Genomic DNA, 11,837 nt, shown 5'->3' with positions numbered 1-11,837 from the left:
ATTCCTAATAATCAGAGCTATCCAACAATGAATTGGGCTGCCTCATTAAGATGGTAAACTCTCAACAAAAGGGTAGATGGCCATCAGGCAGTGATGTGCTAGAAACAAATTCCTACAGTGGGTTGAAAGTTGGATTTGCTGATGCCTGAGGTTCAGGTCAACTCTAAGAAGAGGTAATAGTTGCTTTAAAGTTTTTTAAATGGACACACTTTCTTTGACAGGGCATTAGTATACTGCTACCTCAAGAGGCCTATTTTTTAAATAGAATTTCAGGTCTTGAATTTGGGATTTGGGTTTTGAGATTTGGAGAAAAATGCTGATTTTTGAGATGGGGGAAAATGCTTTTTCCTAGCAGCCTCTGTCCCTTCGTTTGTTGTATTCCAGGATTTTGAGGCATTATAGATATAAAGCCAGACTGTTTGGGTTTGAATTGTGTGATATTGAGCAAGGTTCTATTTTCTCATTTTTAAATCGGGGTTAATTATAGTCCCCACTTCATAGGGTTGTAATGAAGACTAAACACATTTATACATGTATAACATTTCAAGCAGTGCCTGACACAGACAGTAAAATGCCCAAAGCATTTTGCTATCACAGTAGTGTTACTGCCAAAGAGTGATTCTTTGTTGTTTTAACCATAATGTAAAATCAACTTGCATCAGAATCCAGGAACTTTCCTGAACTCCTCTTGCTGATGTCTTGTTTCACCCTTCCACGTAGGTCCTCTGCCCCAAGGATTTCCAGAGCCTATCCCTGACTATTAAAAGAAAGTATTAAGACTTGGGGGAAAGACCAAGAGATTCCAGGGACTGCCTTTATGAGCAACCTGGAGGCACTTTTCTTTCCTGAAGAATTAAGAGGTTGTCATTAAATTTGTAATATTTACAAGAAAGACCAGTTCTGTTAAGCTTTGAAAATATTAAAAGCCACAAAATGTCCTACCTTTAAATTATTCATGGACTATATATTTTGTATTTCTTTGTATAAAGAATTTCTTTGTCTGGGTCTAGCTAAATACAGTTTATTTGTAGTACTTTTTAAAGAATTAGCACCAAAAAAATTTTTTTAAGAATTTATTTTTTAAATTTTAAAGAAATTAACTTGATATGTTTTTCACTATTTTTCACCTAATAAAATAAATCATAATATATTTGATAATCTACCATTGCTAAGTATTAGAATACTATTCTATTTAAAATTTCTTAGATTAGGCTAGAATTTTTTAACTTCAAAAGTTTTATTCCCTATTTTGTGTTTTTATTATGGTTTATTTTATTATATTGGGTGAAAAATAGTAAAAAAACAATCAAAATAACTTTTTCAATAGGAACTTGTTCTTTAAAAATTACTAAAAATAAACTGTATTTAGTTAAACCGGGACAAAGAAACTCTTTATACAAAGAAATGTAAAATATATAGTCCATGAATAGTTTTAAATGTAGGACATTTTGTGGTGTTCTGACTTTTAATATTTTCAAAGCTCCCTAAGAGAACTGGTCTTTCTGGTAAATATTGCGAATTTAATGACAACCTCTTGATCCTTTTAATAGAGGAAGGCTTATATCTATGTAGCTTTATTGCTTATAAATCAGAAAGCCAGAAACACTGTGTTATTTTCTGCCAGATATTTTGGTAGTGGAATATTTCCTAAAACATTACTCACAGGCTGTCTTCATCAGAGTTGCCAGGGATACTTATTTTAAATTGTGAATTCTTGGGACCCAACCCCAGATCAACTAAATTAGAATCTCTGAAGATGAGGTCTGGAATATGTGCACGTGATACTTACGCACAAAAAGTGTGCTCTGTTAGAGTCTTAGGGAGGGAAATTATTTTTTTCTGAGTATTTACTAATAATCCAAACCCTGTACCAGGTAATTAAGGTAACTTATTTCATCAGATGTTTTTGAGAATGCTATTTATCCAACACACTTCACCTCCTATGGAGAACTTTTTTTTTTTTTTTAATTTAATTTTTTTTTTTTTTTTGCGGCACGCGGGCCTCTCACTGTTGTGGCCTCTCCCGTTGCAGAGCACAGGCTCCGGACGCACAGGCTCAGCGGCCACGGCTCACGGGCCCAGCCGCTCCGCGGCATGTGGGATCTTCCTGGACCGGGGCATGAACCCGCGTCCCCTGCATCAGCAGGCGGACTCTCAACCACTGCGCCACCAGGGAAGCCCTGGAGAACATTTTTATTAGGAAAATGATATCAGAATTCCAAAATATGACAGTATACTTGGTTAAGAGGGACTCTTCTCTTAAAATATAAAGAATGTCCCCAACCTACCCAGTACAGTGGAGAAGATCCTTTCATACAAGGCCTTCCTGTATTGGACTCAAATCTAGGTTGCAATAATGGATCATTGGCAACAACTGTAACAACTTTAAATACTAACAAGTGACTGATAAAACATCTGTAATTTTGTTAAATTAAAGGAAATAGATAATTCAAGTAGTCTTAAGCCTTAAAGATATATGAGTATATGAAGGGCGAGGTGATCGTTTTAAAAATTTATTCCATAAATAAAGTCATATAAGACACCATTCCCTTCCCTTAAGGAGTTTATCATCTCATAAGGATTTTTACCCTGTCTGGGTATCAGAATCACCTGTGGAGTCATGTTATCGGATCCCCATTTTCTGGAGACTCTGATTCAGAGATTGAGGTACATTCTAAAGATTTGGTTTCCAATAGGAAGCCAGGATTGAGAAACACTACTATATGTAATAAAGTAAAGGAATGATACTGACTTTTAAAAGATTTCCATCCCCAATGGGTCAAAATAAAAATAAATTTGTGTTTAAGAAGGATAAACCTTCAACTATTTAGGGATTTTTTTATATCCAAAATGGTTTTTTTCCCCAAATTTTGCAAGTTGGTTGGACTTTTTTAGAGATGGATCCAAGAGATACAATATCCATACTGCAGAACTCTCATCTAGTATATTTGTCCCATACTAACCCCATCACCTCAACTGAATAGTCTTAACATGTTTTGTTGTTTTCTTCAAAAATAGCCAGTATTGCAAAAATCTGTGGTACTATGGGATCTGCTCTATGCCAGGCACTAGAATTGAACATATATTAGTATGTGTTAGGTACACCATCTAAGAGTTTACAGCTTATCACAGACAAGTTATTTAAGTAGTGTTATGAAAGAAGAGTATCATCTTTCCTTCACATCCAAAAGTATCAACTTTTCCAGGTTGAAACAAATCTTACCTGTCCCATGACAATATTCTGTGGAGGTAATTTGGGAAAATACTTAGGGACCCAGCTTCTTTCATAGACAAAGTAACAGTAAAACTCATGGTTTATTTTGCTTTGTTTGAGGAGAGAGGGATAATTTTTATTTACAGGCCTAATATATCTTTTCTCTTTCTAAGAGACAGACTTCTGTTTTGTTTCCCAATTCAGGGCTTGGTAGTTTTTTGAGAAAGTAATACCTCAAACTATTCCTACTTCTGGTTTGAATTTTAAGCCAACCGGGGAAAATGCACTGTGATTTTAGATTCATGCCTCTTCAAGCCTGGTGTGGTAAAATGGCTTCTGATCTTTTCTTCAAGCCTCCTCCCCCTTTTTCAACTTTTTTCTAGAGTTTTAAAACTATGCTGCTGCTGCTGTTTCTAATGATAATTATAGTACAATAATTAACATTTTTTAGCATTATAAAAATCTTTCAAATGTATTGTGATATTTAAAATTCACTGTAATTCTGCAAGGTGAGTATTCTCACTAAGCCCCAGTTTCAGCAGACAGAATTGAATTTTGGAAAGGTCGTGTGTTTTGTCCAAGATCACTGAGTCAAGAAACAGCAGAGCTAGGACTTAACCACAGTGCTTAACTTGACACATCCCCTCTACCTTAAACACAAACCTTTATGTAATCCGATTGCACTTTCACAGTGCATCCCAAAGTTGTTCTTTTGTCCATTTAAAAAATATTTTTGGTCATTCTTAAATTACTTTCCCATTTATCTAATAGAAACTTTACTGCTACATAAATGACCTCCCTGAATTCCATATTTTAAGCATGTTGCCTCATTCAAATAAATTGTACAAACAAAGGCAGCCATATTTTCTTTCTCCTTTCTTCCCATGACCCTTTTTTTAATCCTCACAATGACTGGAACAATAGTCAGAAATTTGAAAACTTTCTTATTTATTATCAGTATTTCTATCAGGGACTCAAAACTGAGCTTTTTAAGTGGTACATATAATCACATTCTGTACCTTAAAATCAAAGACAAATATTCCACTTCCAAGTGCCAACAGGGAAGACAACTGAATATATGTGTTATGTCATTTCTGACGTTTTAAGTCTTTACAAAATGCCACTCCTTTTTAATGAGAAGTACTCTTTCAACTACTTTTGATATATTTAGTTTGTTACTTTTTAGTTTACTTATTTGGGTCTTAGCCGATTGAATGACATTAGAACAATTTTCTTGGTAATGAAAGGAACACTTGGTGTAAATCTGTTACCTTTCATACTTCTAACATATTAGGCACTCAATAATGTTGGTTACATTAATTGATTTTGAGACAGCAATCCAAGATGGTGTTTGTTTAGAAAGTTATTAACGAACCTACTGCTTGGCTAGCAAATGTATTTGATTTGAATTTTACTCTTGTCATTTCTCACAGTGAATATTCTAGTGAGTTTTTATGACAATATATATGTGTAAGGATCATTTTTTTTTAATCCAATGAAGATAGATCAAGGTATTTTTTTAGAGATATATCTTGCCAAACCCAGTCCACTTTGGAAGAATGTTGTCAATTCTTCTCTGATGTAAAACTTTTTTTTTTCTTTCCTTTTTTTTTTTTTAGGTACCACCGTAGCACTCATTATTCTTGCTTTGGGATTTCTGCTATCAGCCCAGGTTTCTCCACCCATCACTTTTAATCCAATAGCTCCTTTAGATCAGAACACTTCTTGCACAAGATACAGGTGAGATTTTATAATGGTCCCCTTCCTTAACCTAACTCTGGTAACTTTTTTGTTTTGCTTATAACTTTCCTAAAATAGGAAAGATGAGTAGGAGCTTGCTAGGTATCCAGACTTAATGGTGGAAAGGAAGAAAATGGGAAAGGTGTTAGGGAGGGACCACCAGGAAGAGAAAGAGAATATACAAAGAGCAGCGTGTGCAAATGCATGCTTAAGGAAAAGTGAGTTATTAGACACAATTTTGGTGATGTTTCTCTGGAAGTTGAAAGTATGTATATTGATACAGAATCTAAGCAGAAATACTGTGAAACTATTTTATATCGTATATGACTCGGTGACATCTACATTCTAGATGAAATAAAGAACTTTCATCAGTAATTAAACTTTTCCATGATGTACATGTCTGATACAGTTGTTTATCATCTGGATATTCTAGCAATTAATCTTCACTGTGTTCCACAGGTATCGCCTCATTCACTTAAGCAGAAAATAATGTTTCCTCTCACTACTAGGTTTCTTGCAGAGCAATAGAAAGTGGAAAGAGCTTGTAGAAGAGAGTGTTTTAATGGTCAGCTGCAGGTTTAAGTGCTCATTAAGTTTAACAGTTTACACCCTATGTGATAGATTGATAGATGGAGAAATGGATGGATGCATACATGGGCTGACAGATGGACTGAAGAATGAGCAAGTGAATTAATTAAAGATTGAATGATTGAACAGATCAATTAATAAATTTGTCAGGAGAGTTTCAAAGTTTTTTACTTCATTTTAGTGGCTGGAAAGGCTAACGACCTCTTTAAAATATATGGATAGAATAGCTTTAAAAACAAAAAATGACATTCCTTCAGCTACAACTAACCAGACATAAGTCTCAAATTAATGGGTAAATGATTTATTAAGTCAGATACTCCTAGGTGAAATTAAAACATTACATTGATATACTTAATTCCACTTGGAATTACTAGGAGCTTCTCATTGAACAGAATTTATGGTGCGTTCTCATTACAACAATGAGGAAGACATATATTATTATGTCTTTCTGGTTGCTAATTGTGATATCCACTTGCCTTTGGAAATGAATAGTTTATATGTTTATCGCTTTACTGTTTTTTTTTGTTAACAGTCTTTATGTTCTAAAGGAGATTGAAAGGTGTCTTAAAAGAAGTTACCCTTAGCATAGACTATTTCTGGATATAGTGATCTTTACTTTCTTTGGACATATCACCTCAACTGCTAGAAAGATGACAGACCATTGCTAGAATTCTGCATGCTCTAATTTTGTTTTTCTTGACAGACATTTTAAGTTAAATGTTTTTTAACACAGTTACCTCTAACAAATTATTAAAAAATTACTATTGTTTGAGCAACTTAGAATACCCTCTAGATCTGATGTCTGATTTAGATGCAGCAATTTAGATTCAGAATAAGATTGACTGATACACTATCAGGTCAACTAAAGGCAGAAAGTCAGCCAGAGAATATGAAAAGAAATTTTTATGAAGTTCTGATATAGGAAAGGAATAACTAACTTTTTAATGATTTACATAATGAAATAGTTTTCCTGACATCGACTTTTAAAATTTAAATAAAAATATTTATTACCATAGTATAGTTCATTGCACAGCAATTTATGATCATCAGTCTATTAATCCTCCTGATCCATCTAAGTTATTATCATCTACCTACCAATATAGGTAAGTGACAATAAGATACTATCACTTACCAATATAATATAAAGTTGTAGTGGAGTGAGAGAAGTGGTACAACCTAATTTTATTCTTATCACAAAAATGGGCAGCAATTTTTGAAAACAGAACCAAATTTTAGATGTCCTCTGGGAGTCACTGAGTATGCAAAACACTTATGTCTTATGTGCTTTCTTTTAGAGTAACATATTAGGCTTTGTGAGAATTTGATAACATGTATTTATAGTCTGAGTGATTTTATAACATATATCTGCAGTTCCCTTACTGATTTTGTTGTTGTTAAAACTGTCTATACACATTTCCCATTTCTTTACAATAAACATGAAACATACAATATACAACATATATGAAAGTTGTTAAGAGAGTAAATCCTGAGCTCTCATCACAAGAAAAAGATTTATTTTATTTCTTTAATTTTGTATCTATATGAGATGATGGATGTTCACTAAACTTACTGTGATACTCATTTCATGATGTATATAAGTCAAATCATTATACTGTAAACCTTAAACTATACAATGCTTTATGTCAGTTATATCTCAGTAAGACTGGAAGAAAAATAAAGATTAAAAAGGAGATAAACATGAAAGAGTAATGTTCATGCTGTAAGTATAGGTGGTATGTTTTCCTCTTGGAATGATCCTATAGGAAAATTGAACAAAGAAAACAGATTTAAAGGGAGAGATGGTTTAGTATCTATCTTGTTTTTTTTAACATCTTTATTGGAGTATAATTGCTTTACAATGGTGTGTTAGTTTCTGCCTTATAACAAAGGAGAGATGGTTTAGTATCTATCTTTTTTTTTTAAATTTTATTTATTTTAATTTTTGGCTGCATTGGGTCTTCGTTGCAGTGCGCGGGCTTTCTCTAGTTGTGTCGATGGGTTTCTCGTTGCAGTGGCTTATCTTGTGGAGCACGGGCTCTAGGCGCGCAGGCTTCAGTAGTTGTGGTGAATGGGCTCAGTAGCTGTGGCTTGCAGGCCCTAGAGCACAGGCTCAGTAGTTGTAGCACCCGGGCTTAGTTGCTCTGCAGCATGTGGGATCTTCCCGGACCAGGGCTTGAACCCATGTCCCCTGCATTGGCAGGCGGATTCTTAACCGCTGCGCCACCAGGGAAGCCCGATCTTTTTTTTTTGTTTAACATCTTTATTGGAGTATAATTGCTTTTCAATGGTGTGTTAGTTTCTGCTTTATAACAAAGTGAATCATCTATAAATACACATATACCCCATATCTCTTCCCTCTTGCGTCTCCCTCCCTCCCAGCCTCCCTATCCCACGCCTCTAGGTGGTCACAAAACACCAAGCTGATCTCCCTGTGCTGTGTGGCTGCTTCCCACTAGCTATCGGTTTTACATTTGGTAGTGTATATATATCCATGCCACTCTCTCACTTTGTCCCAGCTTACCCTTCCCCCTCCCCGTATCTTAAGAACATTGTATACTATTGGTGGGAGTGTAAACTTTTCTCCATTTTGGAAATTAATATACTTTCACCTAATAAAACTTAAATATATAGGCTCCTCTATTCAGCACCTCCACTTGTAGAAATCTGTATTCTACAATGACTAGTATGTAATGCATTCTGACTAGAGTAGAGTAGAAGATTTAAGAAAGTGGATGGTTCAGGAACAATGGTTGTTCTTTATTTTAATTCAATAAATATTGATTGTGTGACATCACCAGGTAGGTTAGAACCAAAAATATTGTAGGTTGGGGCTCACTAATGACTTTGGACCCAAGACATTGACTACCCTAAATAATTACTAATAAGAACTTACCCTTTTTAGAATTTTTAATTTTTTAATTGATGATATTTTGTTCCAAGTCCTGGTTAGATTTTGTGAACCAAATGTATTAAAGAACACCTTTCAGATCCACTTTCCTGCAGCTAAAACTGTGTACAGTCACAGGGTGCCAACTAAGGCTAGGAGAAATAACTCTAGTGAGGGTATCCTCTGAATCATATATCCATATAAGAACACACATGCATACTCCTAATATGGCCTTAAGCTCCACGCTCTCAAATTACTAATAAACATATTTTCTTATGAGAGCTATCCAAGCTTTGAGGATTCAAACATTTCCTATGTAACACTTCCCTCGAATCTTTGACTTTTTATTATTTGTAAGTATGATCTCATTATATTCAAACCCTTCAAAGTAAACATATATCTTAAAGTATACAGCTGTAGAATTGCAAGGTACTCTTGTCCTAGGGCTTTCATCACATTGCCACTAATTCATTCATTCATGCATACATGCATTTAAAAAATATTTTGGAGCACCTATTCATAGGATTATAGTAAGGATGAATTAATATATGGAAAGCACCTAAAACAGCGCTCAGCACATAATAAGCACTCAATAAATATTATAGACATTGTTATCATCCATAAAACCTATAATAGGAGATAAGATTGTGATGATGGGTAGAAATCTTTCCCATCTTTTGAAGAAGAGGAGTTTTAAGCAGTATTAAGTAGTGTTTTAATTTTAAGCAGTTTTAAGTCATGACTTGACCAGATTTTCTATTCTAAACTTTCTCTCTGGGGCACAGTGAGCACATGTTGATATAGGCAGACTGATTATTAGAATTGTCTATGAGAGAGATTGATAATTGCCTGGACTATGAAGGTGATACTCAAGAGAAATAGGTAGACATATTCTAGATATATCTAAGAGAGAAAAATCAACAAGAATTAAAAATAAGTAATTGAAAAAAAAAATAAGTAATTGATTAACTATGAGCAACCAGGTAGAGTAGATCATGGAAATGAGTTGGGGTAATTGAAGAAGAAATTGACTAAAGGGACTGTGCCTCTAATTCACTGCTCTTTTTGCTATTAATGTTTTTCATTTGAGTCTTACCTGAACTATCTGAGGAGGTACTTAAAGCTACCCGTCCCTCACTCCCACAGATCTGCCTCACCAGGACAGTGGAGAGTAGGTGATTCCAGTACATCTTTCATTAAGAACCACTGCCATACGCTTCAGTATTATTTATTTATTTATTTATTTATTTTATTTATTTTTGGCTATGTTGGGTCTTTGTTGCTGTGCACGGGCATTCTCTACTTGCAGGGAGCGCGGGCTACTCCTCGTTGCAATGCGCGGGCTTCTCATTGCGGTGGCTTCTCGTTGCAGAACACGGGCTCTAGGCGCACGGACTTCAGTAGTTGTGGCTTGCGGGCTCTAGAGCACAGGCTCAGTAGTCATGGCGCACGGGCTTAGTTGCTCCACGGCATGTGGGTTCTTCCTGGACCAGGGCTCAAACCCGTGGACCCTGCATTGGCAGGTGGATTCTTAACCACTGCACCACCAGGGAAGCCCGCTTCAGTATTTTTTAACTGCGTGACTGCCAGCTTCTTTCTTTCCTTTTTTTTTCTTCTTGAACATTATTAAACCAAGAGTACAAAAATAATCAATGTGGCTCTTTTTCTATAGAGTAATATTTTCATATTTCCCTCTCTAAATGAAGTTTCCAAATATCCAAGTTGACAAACCGTTCCTTCATCTATAGACCTCCCTATGGTGGTGACACTAGTTTTGAGAAACTGTATATGCCTAACTAATTATAATTAGTCTCTTCAAAGTTCATTTACAATAAAAAACAATTTTGCATTCATACACTTTTCTTCTCCTTTTGCCAAGCTTGTGTGATTGAGCACATGTCATTGGCATTAGCACTATGAGACTGTTAGATTCAATCATAAAACTCTTATCTGACCTTAGAAATGTGCAGAAACCCTATTACCCCCCCTTTTTTTTCAGTATTTGGCATCCTGCTGACTGATAATATGTTTGTTTCTAATAATTCTTAGCAACTTGACAATGAATATAGTGTTATACTGTGAATGAGACTTTTACTTTTGTTGAATTTTGTTTTCTAAAACTTATTGATTTCTTTTAAAAATAACATATTTTAATTTTTTTTGGCCTGATGGTACAGGCTAATAGGCCTGAGGTTAATATTAATAAAACTACGGAAGAAAATATGCTATATCTGTTGAATAATATCCACAGACTTAAGGTAAAGATAAACGTAATTAAATTAGTTGAAAGGGAAAATGAGATTTGAAACAAAAAGCCCACATAACCTTATCATGTACCTTTATCTCCAAATAATTGTACATGTCTTTTGCTAGCACTTAAATACCCAGTACCGAATTCGACATCTGGATAGGAGGATGGTGGAAGTTGACCACTTATGGGACATATTCATTGAGTTCCTCATGACCTTTTTATCTTGATGCCTGGGCTTTTGGCCGAGGACCTGCCAAGCCCCCACAGTGGCAAGATCCCCTACTCAAACCTTATTTTCCACAGTCAAGAAGTGCTTTTCGGGAAGCCTTAAAGACAAAAAAGAAGGCTTTTTATTTTAGGTTTGCAAAGAGTGGGGGAAGAGCATTCCAGGAAGAGGGGACATCATGTGTACAAGCCCTAAGCATGAGCAAGAGAACAGCACAAAGATAGACTGGATGGCAGGCCAGTGACAGACCACACTGGGACCCTCATAAACCATGAGAATTTTAGACAGCATCAGAATACTGAGAAGCCTTTAAAGAATGATAAGAATGATTTAATCAGATTTGTGTTTCTAAAAGATCACTCTGGCTGCTTAGGAGAATTGATTAGAGCAGGACAAAGGGCAGTGAAGGGAGATCAGATAAAAGAAATCAGTAGCCTAGGTAAGAAAATAATGCAGCCTCGGGCTTCCCAGGTGGCGCAGTGGTTGAGAGTCCGCCTGCCGATGCAGGGGACAGGGGTTCGTGCCCCGGTCCGGGAGGATCCCACGTGTCGCGGAGCGGCTGGGCCTGTGAGCCATGGCCGCTGGGCCTGTGCGACCGGAGCCTGTGCTCCGCAACAGGAGAGGCCACAACAGTGAGAGGCCCGCGTACCGCAAAAGAAAAAAAAGGAAAATAATGCAGGCTTGACAGTGGCAGTGGAGACTCAAGAGATATTTTGGAGGGGGCTAACAGGCCTGGGTGATTGGATGAATGACATACAAGAACAGATGCTTTACGTGTGGTTAGGATAGTACTTATGTAACAGGATTCTGGGGCTCTGAAATCTCACTGTAGCTCACTTCTTAGAACACAATTTCAAAGATATAAATCAGGAGAGCCTTTCCCTTGCTTTCCAGTTAAGTACAGCAGTCCCATAATAAGAACAGTATTTGC

General features: G+C 36.0%; 1 protein-coding gene across 1 annotated transcript in view; it reads left to right on the top strand.

Moving 5' to 3' along the window:
• The window catches only part of SLC2A13 (solute carrier family 2 member 13), a 433,421-nt gene that overhangs the window by 313,250 nt on the left and 108,334 nt on the right, over positions 1-11,837 (top strand). Inside the window, exon 6 of the mRNA XM_004283474.3 lies at positions 4,834-4,954. Coding sequence (XP_004283522.1) covers positions 4,834-4,954 — 121 coding nt within the window. The remainder of the gene's footprint in view (positions 1-4,833; positions 4,955-11,837) is intronic.

This window comes from Orcinus orca, chromosome 11 (genome assembly GCF_937001465.1).
Source record: "Orcinus orca chromosome 11, mOrcOrc1.1, whole genome shotgun sequence".
In the NCBI taxonomy this organism is placed as follows: Eukaryota; Metazoa; Chordata; class Mammalia; order Artiodactyla; family Delphinidae; genus Orcinus; species Orcinus orca.
Note: the sequence above shows the minus strand (reverse complement) of the source record. Positions and strands in the feature narration are given on the sequence as shown.